Genomic DNA, 27,784 nt, shown 5'->3' on the forward strand with positions numbered 1-27,784 from the left:
AGTATTTGGGAGGCTGAGACAGGAGGACCACAGGTTTGTGGCCAGCCTCAGCAACTTACTGAGGCCACCTGCAACTTAGTGAGACCCTGTTTCAATAAAATAATAAAACAGGGCTGGAGGTATAGCTCAGAGGTAGAATGCCTCTGGGTTCCATCCCCAGTAACACACACAAAAAAGCTCATGATCATGGTGGAGGCACAGGGGACCCCAGAGAAGGCAGGGATGAGGCTCACTAAGCCCTGACTTGTCCAGCAGGATGGATGGCAAGCGGCGGCCAGGCCCGGGTCCTGGGGTGCCCCCAAAGCGGGCCCGTGGGGACCTCTGGGATGAGGATGAGCCCCCTCCGGCATCCTCGTTTGAGGAGGACCTGGCGCTGATGGAAGAAATGGAGGCAGAGCACAGGCTGCAGGAACAAGAGGAGGAGGCACTGCAGTCAGCTCCGGAGGGGGCTACGGATGGTGAGGCTCGGGTGGCCCCCAGCACCCCAGTCCTGGCCTTTCCTCCGGAGTCAGTCCAGCTTTGGCTTCTGGCCTGCTTGGAGTTCTCCTAAGAACTGACCCTTGACCCCCAGCGTCTCCCACATTTCCTACCTGACTCACAACACCACCTGCATCTGACTTCCCTCCCCTAAGTCTGGCTGTGGAGGAGCCATGGACTGGCTCAGGAAGGTAGTCTCGTCTTTCCAAGACTGGACCCTGAGTCCATCGAACCCCCCTCTCCCACCCTCTTCAGGGCAGTTCTCCTCGGCAGCCATAGATCCCCGCTGGCTGCGGCCCACCCCGCCACACCTGGACCCCCAGACAGAGCCGCTCATCTTCCAGCAGCTGGAGATCGACCATTATGTGGGTGAGCTTGGGGGCAGGGCCAGCCCGTGGGCGCTGTGGATGCAGGTGCCCCCACCACAGTGGCCAGGGCGGGGAGGGAACTCACCACACCAAGTATGAAAAGCCAGGCTCAAAATATCATGTCCTGGGTGATTGCATTTATATGCACGATCTTGAGAAGATAAAACCAGGGTGACAGAAGACAAATGATTGCTTGGGCATGGTAGCGCACGCTTGTAATCCCCGCACTTGGGAGGCTGAGACAGGAGGATCGCACGGGTTCGAAGCCAGCCTCAGCTACTCAGTGAGGCTTCCAGCAACTTAGTGAGACCCTGTTTCCAAATAAAATATAAAAAAGGTCTGGGAGTATAGCCCGGAGGTAGAAAGCCTCTGGGTTCCACCCCCAGTACCACCAAAAAAAAAAAAAAAAGACAAATGATTGGACCGTCGGGTGTCATGAGGAGATTTGCAAAGGGAGCTATGTCTTGGGAGAGAGGGGATTTGTCTGGGGAGATAGGGGAAGTCTATTTGGGTTCCAGATTTTCAGTGGCTGGGGAATCTCTGTGTGCTTTAATGTTATAACACTAGACCCAGGCACCAATGGTCAGCTTTACTCTTTACAAGAAATGTTTTATATCCTGTAGAGAAGAGGCTAGGAGGCTCCTTCCAGCTGTGGATGGAGAGTCCATGGGGCTGTGGAGGAAACCTTCCTGGCACCTGAGGGGTGCCCTGCCTTACACTGTGACTCCCCCCCCAGGCCCAGCGCGGCCCCTGCCAGGGGGCCCCCCACCATCCCGTGGCTCTGTGCCTGTGCTCCGGGCCTTCGGGGTCACCGATGAGGGCGTCTCCGTCTGCTGCCACATCCACGGCTTTGCGCCCTACTTCTACACCCCAGCACCCCCCGGTGAGTGGACCTGGACCTGGACACCCGCCCGCCCCTGGCCTCCGGAGGCCCCTCTGACTGGCCTGCCACACCAGGTTTCGGGACAGAGCACCTGAGTGACCTCCAGCGGGAGCTCAATGCGGCCATCAGCAGGGACCAGCGTGGCGGGAAGGAGCTCAGCGGCCTGGCGGTGCTGGCCGTGGAGCTGTGCTCGCGGGAGAGTGAGTGTCGCCCTGCGGATGGGTGGGACGGGGGCCCTGGGCCGGTCCTACCCTTCTCTGTCCACAGGCATGTTCGGGTACCACGGGCACGGCCCCTCGCCCTTCCTGCGCATCACCCTGGCGCTGCCCCGCCTTGTGGCCCCTGCCCGCCGCCTCCTGGAGCAGGGCATCCGTGTGGCCGGCCTGGGCACCCCCAGCTTCGCGCCTTATGAGGCCAACGTGGACTTCGAGATCCGGTACAGCTCCCCAGGCCCTCCTCTCTGACCTCTGCCCCCAGTACACCCCCTCTCCCAACTTCAGTCAGTCTCTGTTCCCCCGCTGACCCTCAGCCCCCTCCAGGTTCATGGTGGATACAGACATCGTCGGCTGCAACTGGCTGGAACTCCCAGCTGGGAAATACGTCCTGAGGGCAACAGAAAAGGTCAGTGGCTCTCCAGGAGCAAAGAGCCAGGAACCTGCAACCTGCCCTTGTCTCTGACACACCCCGCCCCACAGGCCACGCTGTGCCAGTTGGAGGCAGATGTGCTGTGGTCAGACGTGGTCAGTCACCCCCCAGAAGGGACGTGGCAGCGCATCGCACCCCTACGTGTGCTCAGCTTCGACATCGAGTGCGCTGGTCGCAAAGGTCTGTCCCCAGGGCCAGGGTCCTCCCCGCTCTGGACATCAGTGGTGTGGTGCCAGACTCTGGCCCGGTGAGGGGCAGCGAGGGCATTCCCCGCAGAGGGGCTCACAAGTGCAAAGGCCCCGGGGCAGAACTGTTCCCGCCTGTGTGGCTGGAGTGGAGTGAGCAAGGGGGAGGGGGCCAGCGTGAATCCTGCAGGATTTGCAGGCAGTTGAGGCAGAGATGAGGGGAAATCCAGAGATGCCGTTGCCCTGGTGCGCTGTGAGGGAGAGGCAGGTCAGTCCCCTTCTCTCTCCACAGGCATCTTCCCTGAGCCTGAGCGGGACCCTGTGATCCAGATCTGCTCGCTGGGCCTGCGCTGGGGTGAGCCAGAGCCCTTCCTGCGTCTGGCACTCACCCTGCGGCCCTGTGCGCCCATCCTGGGTGCCAAGGTGCAGAGCTATGAGAAGGAAGAGGAGCTGCTTCAGGTGCCGGTGCCCCCAGCACTTTCCTCAGCATCCCCCCCTACACCCCAGCCCTGGGCAGATGGCCACGGGCTTGTGTGCTTGTGTATTGAAGACCAAGTGTTTCTCCTCTGGGTTTTGAGATATTATTTTGGGGGGGGGTACTGGGGTTCCTGGAAGCCCTTCTATCTCCGGGCTACACTTCCAGACCTATTTTATATTTTTTATTTGGAAACAGGGTCTCTTAAGCCAGTGAGGCTGGCTCCGAACCAGCGCCATCCTCCTGTCTCCGCCTCCCAAGCGCAGGGATTACAAGCGTGCGCCACCACGCCCGGCCTCTGAGATATTTTTTAAAAGTGCCAAGAGGCATCCTGGGAGTGGGTGAATCTGAGGTGGGAGACACGCAGACTTTGAAGCCCTTGGTGCTCCCACCCCCAGGCCTGGTCCACCTTTGTCCGCAACATGGACCCCGATGTGATCACCGGCTACAACATTCAGAACTTTGACCTCCCCTACCTCATCTCCCGGGCCCAGACCCTCAAGGTAAGGGCATGACCGGTGGGAGGCGCCCTCTCGTGGCCCTGTCCCCTCGTGGCTGTCCTTGCTGCGTGCTCTCACAGCCCGTCATCCCCAGTGACATTCTGGGCCTGGCCCCACCCTGCTCAAAGTCCAGGTTACTGTGGCTTCATCCGAGATGAGGCATCGTGGTTAGTGAGAAGAGGCCCGTGTGTTCTGAGCTACAGACTGCAGCTTGCAGGGTGCAGCAAACCCTGGGATCCAGCGCTTGCTTTTAGAATGTTAGCAAGCAATTAGGAAACTGTAAGGGAAGCAGAGTAGCTGGGTGTGGCGGTGCCCACCTGTGATCTCCGTACTTGGGAGGCTGAGACAGGAGGATTGCAGATTTGAAGCCAGTCTCGGCAACTTAGCAAGACCCTGTTTCAAAATAAAAAGGGCCGGAGGTATCGCTTGGAAGTAGATGCCCCTAAGTTCAGTCCCCAGTACCAAGGGGAAAAAAACAACAAAAGCAAAGTACTGTGGACAGTGCGGGGAGCCTGCGAACTCTGTGGCAAAGGCTGGATGCTGCCGAGCCCGCAGTGGGTTTGCAAGAGCCTTCGTCCCCCAGAGCTGCCGTAGCGAAGAGCCACAGACCTAGAGGCTCACAGCCAAGGGGTTGCAGCCAAGGGGTTTTCTCGTGGCTCTGGAAGTTGGTGGTGGCGGTGTCAGCGGGTGACTTCTTCTGAGCCTGGGAGGGAAGGAAGGATCTGCCCAGGCCGCTCCCTGGCTTGCTGATGGCGAGCTGCTCCCATGTCTCCACGTCATCTTTCTCTGTGTTGCCGCTGTGTCCAGATTTGCTCTTTTCTAAGGACACGGTCAGCTAGCTGCGGTGACACACACCTGTAATCCCAGTATTTGGGAGGCTGAGACAGGAAGCTCGCAGGTGGGAGGCCAGCCTCAGCTACTTAGCAAGACCCTGTTTCAAATAAAATAGGGCTTAGGGTGTAGCTTAGAGGTAGAATGTCCCTAGGTTCCATCCCCAGTATCACCAAAAATAAATAAAAATCAGAATGGCTAGAGGCAGGCATATCTCAGATGTAGAGTGCCTCTTGGTTCAATCCCCAGTACAAAGAAAAAAAAGTCTGAGCCTTACCCACTACTTGGAGAAAGGATCTCTGTGGTTCCTTAATACACACACTAAGGCTGCTACTCTCTGACATGGTCATATCGACTAACTTGACCTCTGTAGACTCTTGTCTCCAAAGGGGTCACTTTTTTTTGTTTTTGGTAGTGGTACTGGGGGTGGAACCCAGGGGATTTTCTACTTCAGGCTACACTCCCAGCCCTATTTTATACTGTATTTGGAAACAGGGTCTCACTAAGTTGCTGAGAGCCTCACTAAGAAGCTGAGGCTGGCTTCGAACCTGCAATCCTCCTGTCTCAGCTTCCCAAGTGCGGGGATTACAAGTGTGAACCACCACACCTGGCCCTCAAATGGGGCCACTTTCTGAGGCACTGGGTCTAGGACTTTTTAGGTGATATAGTCCAACCTCCAACAGAGTAAATCATATTATTTTTCTACTTTTCTGTACATTTTGCCAATTTTGCAACAAAACAAACTCTTTGGGCCTCTAAGCACCAGAGAGAAATCCAGACCTCATGCCGGCCAATGCGCCCAGCACCCCCTCAGGGCCCTCACCGCAGCCTCAGTGTCGTCTTCAGTCTCTGCCCCCATGAGCTTAAAAGGCCCCTCGGTCCCGCCCCCTTCGTAGCACACTCAGCCCTCTCCTGACCCAGCCCAGCTCAGGCACCTCCTGCCTCTGCTCCCACCAGCTGTCTCTGGGCCCCATCGCTCCCTGTCTTCCCAAGCTCAGCAGCATCCCCAAATCTATTTCTCCTTCCTTCTCCATCAGGGCGCAAGCCCCGGGCACTGTCCTTGTCTCTACCCAAAGCACATCGGACCCCCAACCTTATCTCGGCCGCACTGAATGTGTGTCCTCCCCCGATTCCCTCCCTGCCCTCTGCCCCACAGCCCGAGGTCTCTGCCGTGTTGAGGACGTCTTCTGGTCTCTGTACTCTGGTGCAGCCTGGGGCCCCAAGTGGGGGCCAGCCTGTGCCCCGCCACAGCATCAAGGCCACATGGCTGTCGCCCCCTCCCCACAGGTGGCGGCCTTTCCTTTCCTGGGCCGTGTGACCGGCCTCCGCTCTAACATCCGGGACTCGTCGTTCCAGTCCAAGCAGATGGGCCGGCGGGACAGCAAGGTGGTCAGCATGGTGGGCCGCGTGCAGATGGACATGCTGCAGGTATGGCAGGCCCCAGGGCCGGAGGGCCGCGGCCAGGACCCGCGCCCAGCCGCTCTCGCCCGCCCCAGGTGCTGCTGCGGGAGTACAAGCTCCGCTCCTACACGCTCAACGCGGTGAGCTTCCACTTCCTGGGCGAGCAGAAGGAGGACGTCCAGCACAGCATCATCACCGACTTGCAGGTGCCGCTGCCCTGCGGGGCCTGCCTCTGCACTCCAACCCTGTCCACGCCAGCCCTTCGGGTGCCGTGACTCCCTGACCCCCAAGCTCCAGCCGCCCCCGCCCCCATCCCGCCTGGGTTCCTAACTCTGAGCCCTGGGTACCTGGCCGCAGAATGGAAACGACCAGACCCGTCGGCGCCTGGCCGTGTACTGCCTCAAGGACGCCTTCCTGCCGCTGCGGCTGCTGGAGCGGCTCATGGTGCTGGTAAACGCCGTGGAGATGGCGCGGGTCACTGGCGTGCCCCTCGGCTACCTGCTCAGCCGGGGCCAGCAGGTCAAGGTCGTGTCCCAGCTGCTGCGTCAGGTCAGTGGCCAGGCCACCCACACGGGGCACCCGCCAGGCACCCCCACTGCGCTTACCGCCTGCCTCCCCCCAGGCCATGCGTGAGGGGCTGCTGATGCCCGTGGTCAAGACGGAGGGCGGCGAGGACTACACCGGAGCTACCGTCATTGAACCCCTCAAAGGGTGAGGCTGAGGCCCGGCGGTGGGGTACTGCTGGGGCGCCCTGGTCCTGACTCCCCCACCCCCCCTTCAGGTACTACGACGTCCCCATCGCCACCCTGGACTTCTCCTCACTGTACCCATCCATCATGATGGCTCACAACCTGTGCTACACCACGCTGCTGCGGCCCGGGGCCGCCCAGAAGCTGGGGTACGGGTGTTCCTGCTCAGCTCAGGAACAGTGGGAAGGGAGTGGGGCCCAGGAGGTGCCACAGCCAAGGCTGGGCTGCGGGTTGGGGGCAGCAGCCCAGTTGCACCTGCCCCCATCTTTCCGCCCAGCCTGACTGCAGACGAGTTCATCAAGACGCCCACGGGGGACGAGTTTGTGAAGACCTCGGTGCGGAAAGGGCTGTTGCCCCAGATCTTGGAGAACCTTCTCAGCGCCCGGAAGAGGTGCCGTCCAGAGCCCCCTACCTGCCCTTGCCCAGAGTTCAGGGTCAGAGGGTCGCAGCAGTACCTGTCCCTCCCCGGACCCCCCAGGACTACCTTGGTGTGTTCTGCAGCACTAATTAGAGCATTCGAACAAGGCACCGCCGGGCAGTTCTTCCTGCCCTCAGCCAGGCACCTCCTCTGCGCAGTGCCCAGCACGCCCAGCTGCACCTAGCACCCCTCTCAATGTTGCAGGGATCTGGGCCCCCCTAGACCTCTAGTCTCCTCCTGAGACCTGGGGGACTGCCTGAGCAGCCTTCAATCCTGCCCCCTCCAGGGCCAAGGCTGAGCTGGCCCAGGAGACAGACCCCCTGCGACGGCAGGTCCTGGATGGGCGGCAGCTGGCGCTGAAGGTGAGCGCCAACTCCGTATACGGCTTCACCGGTGCCCAGGTGGGCAAGTTGCCATGCTTGGAGATCTCACAGGTGAGGCCCCGGGTCCCTGGTGGGCAGGCAGGAGGTGCGGAGGGGAGCCAGGGTTCCATCTGGTGGAGCTGTGTGGGGAGGTCAGCGCCCAGGCACCCCTGGCTCCTTGCCTTTTGGGGAGGGAGCTTGAGTGATTGTTGGTTAACAGTGACTGAGCTCTGGACTGGGAATACGGAGGCCCCCGCGCTTGCGCAGCACGCTCGGCCCAGGGGAGGTGTGGACCGTGAATGCAGGGAACCTTTGAGACGGTGGTGGTGCGAGGGCTCCGAGGGACACAGTGAGGCAGGGGCACCACGAGGACCTCAGTGACCTGAGGAGGGTCGCAGGCTCACTTATTCCATGTGTCACAGCGTCTTCGGGCAGGCTCCCTGCCTTAGCATCTCCCCTGTCCCTCCCTGGGCGGGAAGAGCAGGTTTGTCCCCTGCTGAGGGGGAACAGGCCACGTTTCTGCTCAGGGACCGAGGGAAGCCTGGGGATGCTCACTGGAGCCCTGGTGTTCAGGACATTCGTGGGCGTTAGACATGTAAGCACAGAGCCACCGTGACTGGCCTCAGTCGGTCCTCAGGTTCCAGCTCTCCCCATCCCCAAAGGTCACACCGATACTCACGGCTCAAGGCCTCCATCGTAAATCCTTGTTAGCTGAACTGCCTGGGTGGCTCCAGGTCACAGGTAATCAGAGACTCTTATCAGGCCAGAGTTCTAGGCACTTAGAGGTCCCCTCCCAGGGGCCAGGCCAGAGCTTTCTGTGGTCAAGGTGAATCCCTAATTCCACATCGCCCTGCTCCTCTGTTTGACCTTCGTAACTCCCAGGTGCCTCCCTGGAGGAAAGGGGGTATGTCGGGACACCAGGCACTCTCATCTCCTTCCCTCGGTCTTTCTCGTTCTTTTTTAACTTTTATTTTTTGCAGTACTGGGGATGGAACCCAGGGGCATTCTACCTCCGAGCTATACCCCCAGCCCTACTTTTTATTCTTTATTTTGAAACAGGGTGTCACTGAGTTGCAAAGGGCCTCACTAAGTAGCTGAGGCTGGCCTAGAACCAAGATCCTCCTGTCTCAGCCTCCCAAATGCTGGGATTACAAGCGTGTGCCACCACGCCCGGCTCTGTCTCTCTCTCTGGGCTTTGTGTGTGTGTATGTGTGTGGCAGGGGGTAACTAGGTATTGAACTCACTGGTCCTGGACTGCAGAGAGCTGCCAGAATGGCAGTGTCAAGACAAACACCCAGCCAATGGCCTCCTCAGACTCCAGCCTCTCTCAGTTCCTGGGGAGTCAGTTCCTGTCATTCCTAGAGTTCAGGGCTGTGACACCCAATATTTCTAACATACTGTTGGGCAAACTATTAACCCATTTTGCAAATTTGGAACTGGAGACCCAGAGGGTCAAAATGGCTCACCCAAGCCCATACAGCTAGCAGAGGTGGGGCCCTCCCAGGCTACCTCCTGAGCCTTCACTCAGCTTCATTCTGTGCCCCACAGAGTGTCACCGGGTTTGGGCGCCAAATGATTGAGAAAACCAAGCAACTGGTTGAGTCCAAGTATACCACGGAGAACGGCTACAGCGCTGATGCCAAGGTCAGGGACGCCCTGCCGTCCACACCCAGCATGGCCCCTGCCTGCTGTTCTGTCCCGTGGTGTACTCAGGCCCTGCCTCACTCACTCCTCTTTCCAGGTGGTGTACGGCGACACCGACTCCGTCATGTGCCGATTTGGCGTCTCCTCTGTGGCCGAGGCCATGGCCCTGGGGCGGGAGGCTGCAGACTGGGTCTCAGGTCACTTCCCGCCGCCCATCCGGCTCGAGTTTGAGAAGGTACGTGGGTCCCCTCACCCCCATTAGGACTCAGTAGAAGCGCACACTGGTCTCGCTAGGCCCAGGGGGAGGTCGTCTCCAAACTTCAGGGTACCCGCAAGGCTGAGAATGTGCTGGTTTGGGGATCCTCTGATCTGACAGGCTGTGGGGGCCCCAGTGTGGCCCAAGGCCTCTTTTTTGGGGTACCCTACTCAGAGTGCTCTGGGCATCCCATTCTTGGGGTTCGTGCGCGCCGTGTTAGAGTGTTTTGCTGCCTCTCTGAGTTTGGGGAGCCTGCCAGGCCTGGGGCTTCTGTTGCATTGTGCTGGCGTTTTGGAAACTCACTTCCTGGTACCTGTCAGGTGTGGGGTTGCCCTCTAGAGTGGACCCAGGTAGGGGCGTGCCCTGGCTTGGATCTGGGAGTTCTCACCGCATCCTCCCCCAGGGTTCAAACATCCCCCCTTGCTACACTCAGATCTGGAGCCTCCTGATTTGGGGGAGTCTCTGCCCCAGGCGCCTCGAAACCTTGGTCTCTTCTCCCTGTGGACATGGGCGAACTGTGCCTCGTTGCTTCCCTGTGTGGCTCTCACGTTCAGGTCTCTGCCATGGGTCCCCCAGGTCTATTTCCCCTACCTGCTCATCAGCAAGAAGCGCTACGCCGGCCTGCTCTTCTCCTCCCGGCCCGACGCCCACGATCGCATGGACTGCAAGGGCCTGGAGGCTGTGCGCAGGGACAACTGCCCCCTGGTGGCCAACCTCGTCACGGCCTCGCTGCGCCGCCTGCTAGTGGACCGGTGTGCAGACCCTCCCCCCAGACCAGGGGTCCAGGCCCCAGCCCTCTTCCTTCAGACCTAGTAGGCCAGGCCCCAACCCTCCCCCCTCAGACCCAGGGTCTGGCCCAGCCCGCCTGTCCCTTGGGGACACAGGTGTCAGGCCGCGCTCCTCCCCTGGGTGAAGTGTGGTAAGGGTTGGGCAGCTGTGACCCCCGGCACTGCTGCACCCTGTGGTCGCCCCTCCCTGCCTGGATCTCAGCCCACAGAGCTGTCCTGGTCCTTAGCCCCAGAGCCAATGCAGGTTCCAGGGTGGCCTTCAGTGGCCACTGGGGACATCTGCTGTCCCCTCCCCACCCCCTGCAGAGACCCCGAGGGTGCCGTGGCCCACGCAAAGGACGTCATCTCAGACCTGCTGTGTAACCGCATCGACATCTCCCAGCTGGTCATCACCAAGGAGCTGACCCGCGCCGCGGCTGACTACGCCGGCAAGCAGGCCCATGTGGAGCTGGCCGAGAGGTCTGCTTGGGGCAGAGGCAGCCAGAAATAACCCCTCCTGCCAGCTGGGCCTGCCACTTCCTGGCCCGCCCCCCTGCCCTCGCCCACCCACTGCCTCGGTCTCCCCACAGGATGAGGAAGCGGGACCCCGGGAGCGCGCCCAGCCTGGGCGACCGTGTCCCCTACGTGATCATCGGCGCTGCCAAGGGCGTGGCCGCCTACATGAAGTCGGAGGTCAGGCCCACCTGGCCGCCCGCTCCCTCCTGGCCGCCACTTTCACTTCTGCTTTCCAGGATGGGCGGGTCCGGGGCCCCTGAGAACACCCCCATACACCCCTGGGACACGGCCCCACGGGGCTCTGTTGGCGCATCCCAGCCTGCTCTGCAGGGGCCCCGGTATTCTGGTCCTCCCCTGCTCCCATAGAAAGGCCCAGGTGCGCCCCCCAGATGCAGTGCCTGTGTCCATCGTCTCTTTCTGTCTCTCTAGTTCCTACTCAGCCTCTGATTCTCTCAGATTTGTGTTGTGACCTGGTTCTCCACCCCAGGTCCCCTGAACCCTACAGTCCTCTCTTCAGCCTTGCTCCCTCCCCTGGACTCTGACCCATCCTGGGTGACCTGCGGGCTCCCAACGTGGCGCACTGAGCCTGGTCTAGAAACTCTGTGACCCACCCCCGGCTGTGCCCCACGAGGAGCCCTTAGCCAGCCCTGGTGCCCAGCCCCCCGTGTGACCTGCCGCCCTCCCCAGGACCCCCTCTTCGTGCTGGAGCACAGCCTGCCCATCGACACACAGTACTACCTGGAGCAGCAGCTCGCCAAGCCGCTCCTGCGCATCTTCGAGCCCATCCTGGGCGAGGGCCGCGCGGAATCTGTGCTGCTGCGTAAGTGCGGGGGCGCTGGACGGGCCTGGGGTGGGCAAGGGGGCACGGCCACTTCATGCCCCCTCTCCTGCAGGGGGTGACCACACACGCTGCAAGACCGTGCTCACCGGCAAGGTGGGCGGCCTCCTGGCCTTTGCCAAGCGCCGCAACTGCTGTATCGGCTGCCGCACGGTGCTCAACCATCAGGGTGAGACCCCAGCCACCATGCCTGGCCCTGAGTTGGGGGCTCCCCTCTGCCTGTACCCCCAGAGGGTCCTCAGCTGGGGGCCCCGGGAGTTCCCCAGGGGAGTTTTCCCCACACACTCAATCCCTTGTTCTCCAGCCTCTGGGGACTTTCAGAATCTGGGATGGGCAAGCGGGCGGGGAAGGGGCAGGGAGAGGGTGGCCCCGGCCCTGGCTCAGCCCCGGCGCCCCATGCTGACCTCCCCTTCCAGGAGCCGTGTGCGAGTTCTGCCAGCCCCGGGAGTCTGAACTTTATCAGAAGGAGGTAAGGAGCCAGGCTTGGTGACACAGTCTAGCATCCCAGTCCTGGAGAGGCTGAGACAGGAGGATTGCAGGTTCGAGGCCAGCCTTAGCAACTTAGTAAGACTCAGCAACTTAGCAAGACCTTGCTTGAAAATAGAGCATAAGAAGGGCTGGGAGTACAGCTCTGCAGCAGAGCGCCCCTGGCTTCCATGTCAGCGCCAAAAAGTAAGGCGAGGGACAGAAGCTTGGGAGCAAACCCTGCTCACCCCCTGCATCCCCAGGTGTCCCACCTCAACGCCCTGGAGGAGCGCTTCTCACGCCTCTGGACCCAGTGCCAGCGCTGCCAGGGCAGCCTGCACGAGGACGTCATCTGCACCAGGTGCACCCTCCGGGAACCCCTGCTCCCAGGGCTTATTGGTTGGGGACTAAACTCCCGGCTCCAGGGTCTCTGACCCGGTCACCTTCTGGCTGTCCCCACCTGCAAAGTGGCGCAGGCTCAGGCACCCGATGTCTGCCAGGGAAATGGCCATCTTCCTGATACCCCCCCCCAGGGTGGGGCCGGGCTTTCCCCAGGGAACAGATGGGCGGGGCGGGTTCCCACACCAGGTGACAGGTGATATACGGCCAGGCCACCCGTGCCTTGCCAGAGACCTGCTGTTATCAGCTCCCCTCGTGCCCACTGAGCAAACAGCCCCTGCGGGAGGGGGTGGGCGGCCAGGGGGGCCAAAGTCCTGGGAAAGGCCGGGGACAGCTATCTGCGCCCCCCCACCCGGAGTCTCCGCTGACCACACCCGCCTCCTCAGCCGGGACTGCCCCATCTTCTACATGCGCAAGAAGGTGCGGAAGGACCTGGAGGACCAGGATCAGCTGCTGCGCCGCTTCGGACCCCCCGGCTCCGAGGCCTGGTGACCTGCAGGCAGCCCCTGGGGGTTAATAAAAACCCAGCCTAGCTGGGCGCACTGGTGCTTGTCCAGAATCCCATACTTGGGAGGCTGAGACAGGAAGATCACAGGTTTGAGGTCAGCCTCAGCAACTTAGTGAGACCCTGTTTCAAAATAAAATAGCTGGGATGGGTCGAATGCCTCTGCTTCAACCTCCAGTACCAAAATAAATAAAAAGATCCAGCCTTTTGTACCCTGCACTGTGTGGTCTCTGGGGGAACCAGGTCCGATTTCATAGGCTCTGGCCTGCCACACTTCCTAAGGCTTCTGCTGGGCCAGCTCCATGGGCACGTGCCCCCCCTTGTGCTGCCGAGCCCATCCCAGCCTGCCTCAGGGTGCCCACCCCTCCCTGGGGGCCAGCAGCCCACCACCAGGTGCTAACCTGTTTCCTCCGGGCCCTGGGGCAGCCCCTGGCACGAACAAGGGGACCCCCCCCCCACATATCACACCCACGGATGTTTCCACCTCGGGGTCCCAATGGTCTGCATCGACTTGGGTTTCCTCCAGCTGTGTCTGCTTGAGAGACCCTGTGGGTCCCCACAGCCATCCTGAGCCCCTCAGCACTCAGCATGTCGCCTCCTATTACATCCATCCTGCGGCTGGGGACCCAGCACCCTCATCCCTTCTGCTCCTGAGATGCGGCTCTGGAGCACCCGGCTTTCCAACCCGATCTCACTGACCACAGCAGCACCCAGCCCCTTCTTTCCTAGGGTCCCCCCAAATCCAGCTCTTAGGTCTTCACCCTTCAGAGTCAGCCCCCCAACTGTGGGGATCCCCAAGTCTAGACCTCCCTGGGCCCACCCTCCCCACCACATGACCAAAGGGTTGCGCAACCCAGTCCCTTCCTTGACCCCTCCCAGAGGGGATTTTTGAGGAGGGGCCAGTGCCCCTGCCCCCCCCTCGAGGGCTGGGCCAAGGTATATATAGGGGTGTGGCTGCAGCCCACAGCAAGCTCAGCCGCCAGCACCACCATGCTCGCCCTGGAAGCTGCACAGTAAGTGGGCACCCCTGAACCCAAGCTCAGAACCCCCTGCCCTGCACTGCTGCTCCCCGCCTCAGTGGGCCCCCACCGGGGGTGGAGGGGCGGATCTGGAGGCCCAGCTGGCTCCTCCCTCGGACTCCTCACAACCAGACTTCCCTCCATCCTCCTTCCCAGGCCCCCAAAGAGCTCACTTTCTGGGGCCACAAATTCCTCTCCCCCTGCTGCCGTCCACTTCGGGGGGTCACTGGCTCCATGCTTGCAGTCGCTCGCTGCGCGCCGACGCCTTGTCTTTGTGGTCTGGGGCTCCGCTCTCAGCTTCTTGCTGTCTCTGCAGTTCTCTCTGTCCATCTGCTCTGTCCTTCCAGCTCTACCCTGGACCCCCGCGTCTCTGTTTCTGGGAAACATGTGATCCGTCCCTGTGTGGATGTCTGTCCACGTCCTCCTCCCGCCTGCCCTTGCTCCTCATCTGGCTCCCTCAACATCTCCCCAGCTCTGCCTAGGAATCTCCCCATCTCCAGCCGGGCGTGGTGGCGCACGCTTGTAATCCCCGCGCTTGGGAGGCTGAGACAGGAGGATCGCACAGGTTTGAAGCCAGCCTCAGCTACTGAGTGAGGCTGTCAGCAACTTAGTGAGACCCTGTTTCCAAATAAAGTATAAAACAGGTCTGGGAGTGTAGCCTGGAGGTAGAAAGCCTCTGGGTTCCACCCCCAGTACCACAAAGAAAAAAAAAAAAATCTCCCATCTCCCTCCTCTGGACCCAGGTGGACCCGCTTATCAGACTGGCCACCCGGGGCCCCGCTGGCCGGGTCCCTTGCCACCTGCCCCGCCCGCCGGGACCCACACCTTCTCTCGGGGGACTTTCTCTCCCTCACTTTCCCTGCCCCCCTGCCTATCTATTCAAATCCAGGGGGGATATTTGCCCGGCCCCCCCATTTCCTGTCGGGGGGGGCATGTGGAGGGGAGTGTGGTGGGGCACACGGACACCCAGCCAGCTGCCGAGCTGCGGTGGTTACAGCTGCTGCCGCCTCATCGGTCGCCCGCCACTGTGAGACCCAGGTGGCTCAGGCGGCCCTGACATGGCCCTGTGTCTCTCCCCCGCCAGGCTCGACGGGCCACACTTCAGCTGTCTGGTGAGTTGGGCCCCTGGGGGCCAGCAAGGTGTGAGGGAGCCAGGGAGCCTGTGAGTCCTCTCAGAGAGGGCGGTTGCCCCCTGCCTCAGTTTGCCCTCTGCTTCTTCCTGTCTTTCTGAACTCCACCTGGGTATCTTCCCTGCCCCCATCACAAATCCATTTCTGGTCCTTTTTTCAGGCTTGGAGGTCACTACTTCCTTGTGACATCTGTGTGTCTGTCTGTTTGGCAAATTTATTTGTTCCTCCTATTTTTTTTTTTTTTTTTTTTTTTTTTAGTACTGGGGATTGAACCCAGGGGCTCTCTACTGCTGAGCAGTGCCCTCAGCCCTTTTCATTTCTTAGTTTTGAGACAGGGTCTTGCTAAATTACCCGGGCTGACTCCAAGCACAATAATCCGATTCCCTCAACCTTCGGAGTCTCTGGGATTACGGGTGTGCACCACTATGCCTGGTTTTGTTTTTCTTTTCCTTAGAGTATTTCAGACAAATAATACTATACCCCAAACCCTTGAGCCCACAGCCCAGGCAAGAGAGAAAACCTTCCTGATGTGATGGGGGGGGGGAGAAAAGAAAAAAGAAAAACCCTGCTGGAGCCCTACCCATCACTTCAAGTTTTATTTTATTTTTAGGGGGGGGTTGGCGCTGAGGATTGAACTCAGGGTTATTTTATCTTTTGGGGGTTTTATTATTTATTTTATTTTAGCCGTACTGGAGATGGAACCCAGCGACATTCTACCTCTGAGCTACATTCCCAGCCCTATTTTTTATTTACTTTGAAACAAGGTCTCACTGAGTTGCAAAGGGCCTCACTAAGTGGCTGAGGCTGTCCACGAACCTCGATCCTCCTGTCTCAGCCTACCGAATGCTGGGATTACAAGCGTGCGCCACCACCCCCCCGGCTCTTATTTTATTTATTTATTTATTTATTTATTTATTTATTTATTTATTTTGGTGGTACTGGGGTTTCTGGAAGCCCTTCTACCTCCGGCTACACTCCCAGACCTATTTTATATATTTTTTAACTTGGAAACAAGGTCTCTTAAGCCAGCGCAGCTGGCTTCAAACCTGCGCGATCCTCCCGTCTCCACCTCCCAAGCACGGGGATTACAAGCGTGCGCCACCATGCCCAGCTCTGATTTTTTATTTTGAAACAGGATCTTGCTAGATTCTGAGGGTCTCACTAAGTTGCTGAGGCTGGCCTTGGACCTACAATCCTCCTTTCTCAGCCTCCCAAGCACTCAGATTATAGGTGTGCGCCGTCATGCCTGGCTAGTGTTATTAAACTGAGATATAACTTACAAGTCACACCTGTGTATCACTGACCAGATCCAGATCAAGAACATTCTTGGCGAGCTGCTAGGGTTCTCAACAGCCACAGCTGCGGCAGGAGCTGTGTGTCCTCTAGACTTGTGCTGCTGTCTCTGTTCTGTCTCTCCATGCCCCTCCCTGCTCCTGTCTCTGTGCTCTCTGTCTCTGTGTTCTCCAACCTCCCCTCTCCCTGCCTGTGTCAAGAGTCTCCCCAAGGGTACAGGGTGGGCCAGGGGCTCCCGAGCCTGGGATGACCCTCTTCCCTCCTCCACCCCAGCAGTACCCAGACGGCGTCTTCTATGACCTGGACAGCTGCAAACACTCCAGCTACCCCGACTCAGAGGGGGCTCCTGGTGAGTGGCCCTGGCCCAGCCCCCTCCCCACCTGAGCTTTGGGCCCATTTTACAGATGGGGAAGCTGAGGCCCAGGGGAGATTTCACTTAGTGCAGCAAGAGAAGGGTGGTCCCAGACTTCCAGTCCGCCTTCCTTTCCTCTCCCACCCACTGCTCCCCCATGCAAATCCTGGGGTCAAGAGATTTGCACAGCCTACAATGGCCCCTCTGTGCTGGGGACTTTGAGGAGGAGGGCCTAGGTCAGGTCTCCCAGTGGTTTCTGACCCGCTGATTTTCCCCAGACTCCCTGTGGGGCTGGACCGAGGGCCCCTCGGCCCCTGTCGCCCACTATGAAGCCTTCGACCCGGCAGCAGCCGCCTTTGGCCACCCGCAGGCTATCCAGCTCTGCTATGGACCCTCTGCCTACAGCCCGGCGGGGAACCTCGACCTGGCCCCCAGCCTGGAGGCCCCGGCCCCCGGCCTTCCTGCGTACTCCACGGAGGACTTCGCCAGTGAGGTGAGGGACAGGGAGACCGCCAGAGTGAAGCCCCATCATCTGGTGGAGGTTCCCTGGGGCCAGGCGCTGAGGTCAACCTGTACACGCAGCAACCCCTCTTGTCTGTCCAGCTCACTAAGGCTAGAGCGTCCTTCCTCCATGAGCAAAGGGGCCCACGGAGGCACAGGCAGCGGCCAAGGCACAGCACGGGCCTTACTTTTCCTTTCTTTTTGGTCCTAGAGGTTAAACCCAGGAGCATTCTACCTCCAAGCTATACCTCAGCCTTTTTATTTTTAATTAAAAAAAAAATTTTTTTTTGCAGTACTGGGGATGGAACCCAGGGACCTTCTAAGCTATACCCCTAGCCTTATTTTTTATTCTTTATTTTGAAACAGGGTTTCACTGAGTTGCAAAGGGCCTAAGTAGCTGAGGCTGTTTGCGAACCTTGATCTTCCTGTCTCAGCCTCCCAAATGCTGGGATTACAAGCATGCGCCACCATGCCCGGCTCAACTTTATAAATTTATTGTGTGTGTGTGTGTGTGTGTGTGTGTGTGTGTGTGTGTGTGTGTGTGTTACTGGGAATTAGACCCAGGGTATTCTACCTTCAAGCCACACACCCCCCAGCACTTTTCTTTTTTCTGAAATAAGATCTCTCTAGGTTGATAAGAGTGTCTCTATTTGCTGAGGCTGGCCTTGAACCTGTGACCTTCCTGTCTCAGCCTCCCAAATACTGGGATTGCAGGTGAACACAACTGTGCCCAGCTACTGGTCAGACTTTTTTTTTTTTCAGTACTAGGGATGGAACCCAGGGACCCAGGGGCATTCTACCTCCAAGCTACAACCCCAGCCCTATTTTGTATTCTTTATTTTGAAACAGGGTCTAAGTTTCAAAGGGCCTAAGTGGCTGAGATTGTCTGCGAACTGTGATCCTCCCGTCTCAGCCTCCCAAATGCTGGGATTACAAGTGTGTGTCACCAAGACTGGCTTTGCTGGTCAGACTTTTTTTTTTTTGCTGGTAGCTACTTTGCAGGTAGCTAGGTGTCCCCTGGCCAAGGCCAGCGTCCACTCTATAAATAAAGATGGAAGGCCATGGAGGAGGAGGAAGTAGAGAGAGAAGCGCGGGAGGAGGAGAAGGGCCCTGGATGTTCATATGACCCTGGTGTTCTGTAGACTCTGGGCTCCCTGGCCTACGCCCCGTACCCCAGCCCTGTGCTGTCAGAGGAGGAAGACTTGCTGCTGGACGGTCCTGCCCTAGAGGTCTCTGACAGCGAGACGGACGAGGCCCTTGTGGCTGCCTCTGAGGGGAGGGGATCCGAGGCAGGTATGTGGGAGCAGGGAGGTGGGGGGGTACAGATGGAGTTGGGGGGAGGTCTGAAGGAACTGTGTTTTCTGGGCATCTACTACACTGTCCAGCCCTGTGGGCATGCCGCCTGCTGGCTGTGTGGCCTTGGGCGACCGCCTCGGCCTCTCTGTGCCTTGCTTTTCAGTCTGCACTTTGAGGATGGCAGTGATAGCCAGCATGGCTTCTAGGCTGTAGGGAGGATTAGAGGGGATAACGGCACTTGGCACAAAGTTCAAGTACATGGGTATCTTTGCCCTCGTTACCAAGGCAACTGCAGCAAAAAGAATCTCAACGCCTACCCCCCAACCAGTCCACCCTTGCTGCTGCCTGTGTGCCTGGCATCTGTTGTCCCCGGCTAGGAAGCTGGGCGCACTGGTTATTTTCCCTATTGGACCTCACTTTCCCCTCCCTAACACGGGCATCATTATCCTGTCTCATGAGTTAGGATAAAGCCGGAATGACCTCCTCCTTGCAAAACGCCCAGCAACATGCCTGGTGCTAAATGCCTCTGTCGGCCAAGGTTTACTTAATTAAATTAAATTAATTAATTAATTTTTGTGTGTGTGGTACTGGGGGTGGAACACAGGGACTTTTCTACCTCTGGGCTATACTCTCAGACCCTTTTTTTTTTTTTTTTTTGCGGGTCTGGCGTTGGAACCCAGAGGCATTTGACCTCCAAGCTACATCCCCTGCCCAATTTTTTATTATTTATTTTGAAACAGGGTCTCACTGAGTTGCAGAGGGCCTCAGTAAGTAGCTGAGGCTGTCTGCGAACTGCGATCCTCCAGTCTCAGCAAATAGTGAGATTCCTATCAACCTACTGAGACCTTATTTCAAAATAAAAATAAAAATAGGGCTGGGGTTTAGCTCAGAGGTAGAATTTCCCTGTGTTCAATTTCCAGTCTCTGTCTCTGTCTGTCTGTCTGTCTGTCTCTCTCTCTCTCTCTCTCTCTCTCTCTCACACACACACACACACACACACACACACACACACACACTAAAAAATTTGAGTTGGAGGTGTAGCTAGGAGGTAGAATACCCCTGTATTTCATCTCTAGCACCACTAAATAATAAATAATAAAAAAAGCCGGGCATGATGGTGTGCACTGTAATCCCAGCATTCAGGAGGCTGAGAAAGGAGGATCGCAGGTTTGCGGCCAGCCTCAGCTACATAGTGAGGCCCTCTACAATTTAGTGAGACCCTGTTTCAAGATAAAGAATAAAAAATAGGCTGGGCGTGGTGCTGCACGCTTGTAGTCCCCGCACTTGGGAGGCGGAGACAGGAGGATCGCTCACGTTTGAAGCTAACCTTGCTGGCTTAAGAGACCCTGTTTCCGAATAAAAAATATAAAATAGGTCTGGGAGTGTAGCCCGGAGGTAGAAGGGCTTCCAAAAACCCCAGTACCACAATAAATAAATAAATAAATAAGAATAAAAAATAGGGCTGAGAGTGTAGCTCGGAGGTAGAATGCCACTGGGTTCCATCCCCAGCACCACAAATAAATAACTAAAATAGAGCTGGAGTGTAGCTCAGGGGTAGAATGCTCTTGGGTTCAATCCCCAGTGCCACAGAAAGAAAAGAAAAGAAAAGAAGGGAAAGGAAAGGAAAAGAAAAGAGGGTCTCACTAAATTGCTGAGGCTGGCATTAAACCTTTGATTCTCCTGTCTCAGCCTCCCAAGTACTGAGATTACAGACGTACACCAAGGCCCCCAGCTACCCTCAGCCCTTTTCTTGTGTTGAAACGAGGTCTCCCTAGGCTGCTGAGGGACTCCTTAAATTACCGAGGCTGGCCTCAAACCCTTGCACTACAAGCATCCCAGGTGTGCGTCCTCACACCCTCCCGGCTGGCGCTCTGAATCCTTGGAGGGACCGTGTGCACCGGGCTGGAGGTGTAGCTCAGTGTCGGAGCGTTTGCCTAGCATGTGCAATGTCCTGGGTACCATTCCCAGCACGGCAAAAGTCAACTTTTTGCAGATGCACACCCTGAAAACTGAAGCAGGCAGAGGGGTGGGAGCTGGGGAGAGGACGCGGAAAGGGAGGGCGGCAGCGGCAGGTGCACGGGGCCGCGGCTGGGCGGAGGGGCGGCCGGGGGACCCCTGACCCGCTCTCCACGCCACCGCAGGGGCCCGCAAGAAGCTGCGCCTGTACCAGTTCCTGCTGGGGCTGCTGACCCGCGGGGACATGCGCGAGTGCGTGTGGTGGGTGGAGCCGGGCGCCGGCGTCTTCCAGTTCTCCTCGAAGCACAAGGAGCTCCTGGCGCGCCGCTGGGGCCAGCAGAAGGGCAACCGCAAGCGCATGACCTACCAGAAGCTGGCGCGGGCCCTGCGCAACTACGCCAAGACCGGGGAGATCCGCAAGGTCAAGCGCAAGCTCACCTACCAGTTCGACAGCGCGCTGCTGCCCGCCGCCCGCCGCGCCTGACCAGCCCCACCCCGGACACCTTGGCGTCCCCACGCCCTGGGCCATAGGACCCGTGGATCCCTGCCTTTGGGGTGGCGCTGCCCCGCTCCCTAGGCCCCGTGCAGGGCCCTCTAGGATCCCCCTTGTGCCTCTGGGATTTCTTTGATGTACAGGATCCCCCCCCTCCCCATGTTTTCGGTCACAGAATCCGTAGACCATTATCCTGTGCAGGGGAGGAGGAGCAGCGCTTCCAGCATCCAGAGCGCTTCTCTGGGATCCCCTTAATGATGTCTGAGGCCCCCCATCCAGGCCAGGTACCTCTCTGAGAACCCCCGATCTCCTGGGGTGGGGGAAGAACCCACGGAGCATCACCCAGGAGGCATTGACAGAAACCCCAAGCCCTCTTGTGTGTGTATGTGTGTGTGTGGGGGGGACTTTTGGGATCCCCTACTCACATCTGAGATCTTTGTCAGATCTGAGATCTCCTAGTTATGTCTGGGGTCCTCCGGAACCCTTTATCTCTCAGCTGTCTCTCTCAGCTGTCTCTGCCCATCTATTATTCTTATCACTTAAGTCCTCCTGAACCCTTTGTCACCTTCGAGAGCCCCCCTTATTCTCCGGAACCACTCTGCTGTCACTTTGGGGAGTGTTGAATTCTTCAATTACATCTGGGGGAGTTCTCTGGGATCCTTTAGTCATGTCTGAAATGACTTGTCAGGTCTGGGGTGAGGGTGGGGAGTGTTTGGTGACAGTCTAGCCCCCCCCCCCTTGTCATACCTGGAACTTCTCATTACATCTGAGCCCCCCACACAAGCAGCATGAGTTCTCATGGGGACCCCGCCCTTCCTAGGGTGCCCTCTGTCTACTGTCTGCCTGTAGGACCGCTCATGATGGGTCCATCTCCCCACTCAGGTGATTTCCATGTGAGAGTCACAGTATCTTCCACCAACCCTGTGGCACTTTTTTTCTTTTCGGTCCTGGAAATTGAAATCAGGGGCATTCGACCTCCAAACTACACCCCCAGCCCTTTTTATTTTATTTTATTTTTTTAATTTTTTTTTTTTTTTTTTTTTTTTTTTTTTTTGGTGGTACTGGGGTTCCTGGAAGCCCTTCTACCTCCAGGCTACACTCCCAGACCTATTTTTATATTTTTTATTTGGAAACAGGGTCTCCTAAGCCAGCGCGGCTGGCTTCGAACCTGCGCGATCCTCCTGTCTCTGCCTCCCAAGCGCAGGGATTACTAGCGTGTGCCACCACGCGCCCGGCTATTTTTTGTTTTTGAAACAGAGTCTTGCTAGGTTGCTGAGAATCTCAATACACTGCTGAGGCTGTCCTCAAACCTGCAATCCTCCTGTCTCAACCTTCTAAGTACTGGGATTACAGTCATGCACTACGACGCCCAGCTATCCCACAGCATTTCTTTTTTCTTTTCTTTTTCTTTCTTTTTTTCTTTTTTTGCGGGTCTGGGGATGGAACCCAGGGGCATTCTACCTCTGAGATACATCCCCAGCCCTATTTTTTATTCTTTATTTTGAAACAGGGTCTCTGAGTTGCAAAGGGCCTCACTAAGTAGCTGAGGCTGTCTACAAACCTGGGTCCTCCTGTCTCAGCCTCCCGAATGCTGGGATTACAAGCGTGCACCACCACGCCCGGCTACCCCGTGGCATTTCTAACCAGAAGTCTTAAGCTGGTCAATCCCCCCTTACCCCTGGGCAAAGTAGGTCCCTTGTGGTGTTTTCTTTAGCTCAGCAAAGTATTTGGGGAGGGGACCTGAATTAACAGCCAACCTTTTGAAATAAGGAGATTTCGCATAATCTAAATTTCTGGCTCCACTTAAAACGCTGGCTCTCTGGTGACAGCCGGCCAGCTCTGCCATGTGGAGGGGCAGGAGCAGGGCAGTGGCGCCTCATGATGGGGCATCTGTTTTTCAGTCTGCCCCTTTCCCTGCCACCCCTGGGCTGCTTCACCCCTGCGAGTCTTCTCTGCATCCTGTTTGGTCCCAACCATTTGCATTTCCACACCAGTAGAAACCGAGCTGTAGCTGAAGCCAGCATGAGCTGGGGCAGTCTCACTGGGATCCCCAAGGACCAGAGGTCCAAAGCCTTGAGGATGGGTGGTCTGGGTGATCCAGGACTATCCCCACTGAGAATGTGGGAGAGGAAGAGGATCTAAAAAAAAATCTTGCCAGCCAGGTGCAGGATACATGCCTGTAATCCTAGCAACTCCAGAGGCTGAGGCAGGAGGATCACAAGCCTGGGCAACTTAGTGAGACTCTGTCTCAAAATAAAGAGGACTGGGGGTGTAGCTCAGTGCCAGAGCACCTGTAGGTTCAATACCCAGCAGCACCCTCCCTCTTCCCCCCAAAAAGCCATTGCAGCCCTGTTGACCCTTTGATACATCTCCTGAATTCTACTACCGAGAATGGCTGGAAGGAAGAAGAAGAGGAAGGAGCCTCAAGGGCCCAGAGAGGCAAGAGGTCCACACACAGGGCACACAGCAGCTGGTGCACACCCAAGCTGGCGCCTGCTCTCAAGACTGGGTGGGGGAATGCATAATATTCTCCTGAGGGCCTCTTCCTACAAAGAAGGTACTTTCTGCAAAAGCCATTGTTGCCAGACTAAATGTGAAATAAAAAATTAAAAGGATCAAGGTAGTCAGATGTCCTGGGACCTTTTGTCAGGATTGCAACCTGCCAATAAAAAGGGGCCCCCTGGCTCCGAGACACTGCAGCTGCCATGAGAGATATCAAAGAGACAGGTAGGGGTCTTGAATACCAAAATAAGAGATGAAGGCACTCTGGGTTCCATTTAATTTTTCTGCCTCCCCCCCTTCTGGCCAATTATAGTTCTGCCCCGCGTGGTGGCGCATTCTTGTAATCCCAGCATTTGGGAGGCTGAGACAGAAGGATTGCGGTTCGTGGACAGCCTCAGCTACTTAGTCAGGACCTTTGCAACTCAGTGAGGCCCTGTTTCAAAAATAAAAGAATAAAAAATAGGGCTGGGAGGTAGAATGCCCCTGGATTCCATCCCCAGTACAAAAAAAGAAAAAAGAAAAAAAAAAAAGAATGCCTCTGGGTTCAATCCCCAGCGCCACCAATTATAGTTCTTCCCCACCTGCTCCTCGCTTTCCCTTCCGTTTGAGTCTCTATCCCCCTCTCTCTAGATCTCTGTTTTCCTCTCTCTGGATGAAGCCCCCGGGCTGGAGGCGAGGGGCGTGAGGCTTTTAGTGGCCATGCCTGTACACTTCACCCGGCTCTCAGGGGTAGCGTGGCAGTTTGCCTGGCAACTGTTGACGTCACCTGGAAACTACCAGATGGTTGGCTTGGCGCTCCCTGGAGGCGGAGAGGTTTCCGGCTCGTAGGGGGTTTTGGAAAAGGGGGTGGGCGGAGACCCTTGGGAAGAAAAAAGGGGAGCGGGGCGCGGTGGCGCAAGTAAATCTATAATCCCAGTACTTGAGAGGGTAATACAGGAGGTTCGGGATTCGAGGCCAGCCTCCCTCTGTTTCAAAATAAAATAAAAAGTGCTAGGGGGGTAGAATGCCCCTGGATCCGATCCTTAGTACCAATGCGCTAGGATGTAGCTCTGAGGTAGGGTGCTCCTGCGTTCTATCCCCAATACAAAAAAGAAAAGACCTTGCTTCCCAGACGACCCCCGCCTTAACCCCAGCCCCTCACACCGCACCCCTTCCTCTCACACCGCCTCGCCTCCCGCCCCACGCCCGGGCTCCCGAGCCCCGCTCCCGCCCCAGCGCCCCACCACAGCCCCCATTCAGAAGCCCAATTCAGAAACCCACGGGTCCGCTGCTGGGAAGGACGCCAAGGTCCGGGCAGCCCTCCAGGGCCTTCCCAGCCTCCCCGCCCGCCCCCGCCCGCTCCGGGAAGCCGAGCTGCAGCCCCAGGGGGGCCGGCGGCCGACCCCAGCCCAGGTGGCAGGAGGACCCCAGGCCTGCGGGCCCCCCACGCCCGCCTGGGACGGGCCCGGCAGTTCCAGAGCCCCAGCACCTCCCTAGGGGTACAGAGACCTCTCCAGGACAGCCGCCCTGCCTACGCGGGGAAACCGGACCCTCCCTCCGGGCTCTGGTTTCCCGAAAACTCCTGACTTGCACTTGCTAAGAATGGCTTCCTAGACCCCGTCTCTCTCCCCGCCCCCTTGATGCCAGAGTCGGGCTTCCGCCCTCACCCACCTGAGACCCCAGCCCCCTCCTCGCCTCCTCCCACACCCAGGGTCCGCCCCCTCCTCTTCTTTTTCTGGGACCTGAGAATCTGGACCCCACCCCATTCCTCGGCTCTCAGAACCCGGAGTCCGGGCGCCCAGCCCCCTCCTCCCTGGAGACCCTGGTGTCTGCGTCTCCCGCACCGCCTCCTGCAGCCTCAGGTGTCCGAGCCCCCCAGTCTACCCTCTCTGGGGACCTGGCATCCACCCATCCTTCTCTGTCCAGCAGTTATTTCTCGCCCTTTAGAGCACGCGAGAGGAATGTGGGGCGGCGGTCTGATGCCTCCCGGAGCCTCCTGGGAGTCCCGGGACTCCTTAAAGAGCCCCCCCTGAGGGCCCACCTGGCCTCCCTAGGGCCTGGCTAAGCGCAGCTGCCGTCGGAGGAGCGAGGAGGTCCGCAGAGATGCCTGAGGCCAAACCAGGTGGCTGCTTAGGACCCCCTCCTAAGAGGGGAAGGGGTCCTCTTTTAGGAATGGGGTCCGGGGCTCCCCCCTTTGTGGGTCGGACAGAACAGATGCCTTCCCTGTGTGAGGAGGGGACTTCCTTCTCTGTGTGGGATGGAGGGACCCAAGTCTGTGTAGGCTGAGGGTTCCTTGCACGTGTGAAGAGGGGAACTCACAGGAAGATATATGGAGGGGTGCTATATCTCTGTAGGGTGGGAGACCCCCTTTCCTCGGAATAGAGGGAAGTCTTTTTTCTTTAGGGAATCAGGAACCCATCTTTGTTGGACGGAGATTCTCTGATTTTTATTGAGGGGGGAGCTCCTTTTTCTCAATGAGGAAAAGGTCTCCCTGTAATAGGGGAGTCTTTGCATAATGATGGGTCCTTTGCATTTGATCTGGATCCTCTAGTTAAGAATTGGGTCTTTTCACTGAGAGAAGACTAGGATCTCTGTAGGACCTGGGGTACTTGTGTGATTAGGAGTTCCTGTCTGCATGGAGACTTAGGAATTTTTTCCCCATATAAGGATGGAAACAACCCCCTTTTTAATGGATATTTCTCTCTCTCTCTCTCTCTCTCTCTCTCTCTCTCTCTCTCTCTCTCTCTCTCTCTCTCTCTCTCTCTCTCTCTCTCTCTCTCTCTCTCTCTCTTGGTGGTACTGGGGGTGGAACCCAGAGGCTTTCTACCTCCGGGCTATACTCCCAGACCTATTTTTTTTTTTTTTTTTAATTTGGAAACAGGGTCTCGCTAAGTTGCTGAGAGCCTCACTAAGTAGCTGAGGCTGGCTTCAAACCTGTGCGATCCTCCTGTCTCAGCCTCCCAAGCGCGGGGATTACAAGCGTGCGCCACCACGCCCAGCGATATTTGACTTCTCTATCCAGGAATTAGAGGCTTTCTCTAAATCTCTCTCCCTCCCTATTTTCTTTTTTTAACTAAAGATTAAACCCAGGGGCACCCCAGCGCTCCCTCTCTCCTCTCACCTCTCTCCTCTCTCCTCTCTCCTCTCACCTCTCACCTCTCACCTCTCACCTCTCACCTCTCACCTCTCTCCTCTTCTCTTCTCTTTTCTTCTTCTTCTTCTTCTTCTTCTTCTTCTTCTTCTTCTTCTTCTTCTTCTTCCTTCTTCTTCTTCTTCTTCTTCTTCTTCTTCTTCTTCTTCTTCTTCTTCTTTCTCTCTCTCTCTCTCTCTCTCTCTCTCTCTCTCTCTCTCTGGTATTGAAGATTGAACCCAGAGGCATTCTACCTCTTAGCTATACCCTCAGTCCTATTTATTTATTTATTTTGTGGTACTAGAATTGAATCAGGGGCATTGCACTTCCAAGATACACTCCCAGCCAAATTTTTATTTTTATTTTTTAAACAGGGTCTCCTTAGGTTGATAAGAGCCTCACTACTTGCTGAGACCATCTTCAAACTTGCAATCCTCCTCTCTCAGCCTCTTAAATACTGGAATTACAAGCACATACCATCGTATCCTGCTTATTTTTATGTTTAAAGTGGGTCTGAACCAGGCATGGTGGTGCACATTTATAATCCCAGCATTTGGGAGGCTGAGACAGGAGGATACTGTTCGCAGACAGCCTCGGCTACTTAGTGAGGCCCTTTGCGACTCAATGAGACCCTGTTTCAAAGTAAAGAATAAAAAAAAATATGGCTGGGGGTTTATCTCGGAAGTAGAATGCCCTTGGGTTCCATCCCCTATACCACAATACATAAATAAATAAATAAATAAATAAATAAGGTCTCACTAAGTTGAAGAGGACCTCACTAAATAGCTGAGATTGCCAGAGAATGTGCTAGCCTCCTGTCTCAGCCTCCCAAGTACTGGGATTAAAGACATGTACCACCATGCCCAGCTCCCCGAGCCCTATTTCATTTTTTATTTGAAACAGGGTCTCCCTAGGTTGCTGAGGCTGACTTTGAACCTGCTGTCCTCCTGTCTCAGCCTCCCAAGTGCTGGGATTACAGGTGTGTGCCACTGTGGTCAGTCTCTCTCTCTCTCTCTCTCTCTCTCTCTCTCTCTCTCTCTCTCTCTCTCTCCTTTCTTATCTTCTTTTCTTTTTGATACTGGGGATTGTACCTAGGGACATTCTATCCCCAAACTACAGCCCTAACCCGATTTTATTTTTAGTTTGAAACAGGGTCTCGTTAAGTAGCAGAGAGCCTCATTAAGTAGCTGTGACTGGGCTTGAACCTGTGATTCTCCTGCCAGAGTCTCCCAAGTACTAGGATTATAGGTGTATACCACCAAGCCTGGCTGGTTCATACTCCGTCTCTTCTTCTCTGTCTGTCTGTCTGTCTGTCTGTCTCTCTCTCCTTTTCTTTTCTTTTCTCTTTTAGGATAGAACCCAGGGCCTTGTACATGCTAGACAATTGCTCTGCCACTGAGCTACACCCTCTACTCTTGAGTCTTTTCTTCATGTGGAATTTGGGGTTCC

At 57.0% G+C, this 27,784-nt stretch overlaps 3 protein-coding genes across 3 annotated transcripts in view; all 3 read left to right on the plus strand.

Annotated features, from left to right (window-relative positions):
* Positions 1 to 256: 256 nt before the first annotated feature.
* Positions 257 to 12,671, plus strand: POLD1 (DNA polymerase delta 1, catalytic subunit; the record flags this gene model as incomplete). Its single annotated transcript, XM_080702537.1, has 26 exons — positions 257 to 458; positions 733 to 846; positions 1,582 to 1,728; positions 1,803 to 1,928; positions 1,996 to 2,164; positions 2,268 to 2,349; positions 2,424 to 2,553; positions 2,851 to 3,017; positions 3,432 to 3,536; positions 5,652 to 5,792; positions 5,861 to 5,971; positions 6,123 to 6,314; positions 6,388 to 6,476; positions 6,547 to 6,663; positions 6,792 to 6,905; positions 7,219 to 7,366; positions 8,843 to 8,938; positions 9,036 to 9,173; positions 9,771 to 9,946; positions 10,289 to 10,441; positions 10,552 to 10,654; positions 11,165 to 11,297; positions 11,371 to 11,484; positions 11,732 to 11,784; positions 12,044 to 12,141; positions 12,566 to 12,671. 26 exons carry the CDS (start codon positions 257 to 259, stop codon positions 12,669 to 12,671), a joined length of 3,324 nt encoding a protein of 1,107 aa, XP_080558663.1.
* Positions 12,672 to 14,761: 2,090 nt separating this feature from the next.
* Positions 14,762 to 20,715, plus strand: SPIB (Spi-B transcription factor; the record flags this gene model as incomplete). Its single annotated transcript, XM_080702555.1, has 5 exons — positions 14,762 to 14,815; positions 16,403 to 16,475; positions 16,757 to 16,971; positions 18,122 to 18,272; positions 20,417 to 20,715. 5 exons carry the CDS (start codon positions 14,762 to 14,764, stop codon positions 20,713 to 20,715), a joined length of 792 nt encoding a protein of 263 aa, XP_080558681.1.
* A 4,578-nt stretch (positions 20,716 to 25,293) lies between these two features.
* The window catches only part of MYBPC2 (myosin binding protein C2), a gene marked incomplete at its 3' end in the record, with an annotated part of 40,843 nt that continues 38,352 nt past the window's right edge, over positions 25,294 to 27,784 (plus strand). The window contains exon 1 of the mRNA XM_080703688.1: positions 25,294 to 25,327. Coding sequence (XP_080559814.1) covers positions 25,309 to 25,327 — 19 coding nt within the window. The 5' untranslated portion in view covers positions 25,294 to 25,308. The remainder of the gene's footprint in view (positions 25,328 to 27,784) is intronic.

Source organism: Muscardinus avellanarius, assembly GCF_963383645.1.
Source record: "Muscardinus avellanarius genome assembly, chromosome: 10".
NCBI lineage: Eukaryota > Metazoa > Chordata > Mammalia > Rodentia > Gliridae > Muscardinus > Muscardinus avellanarius.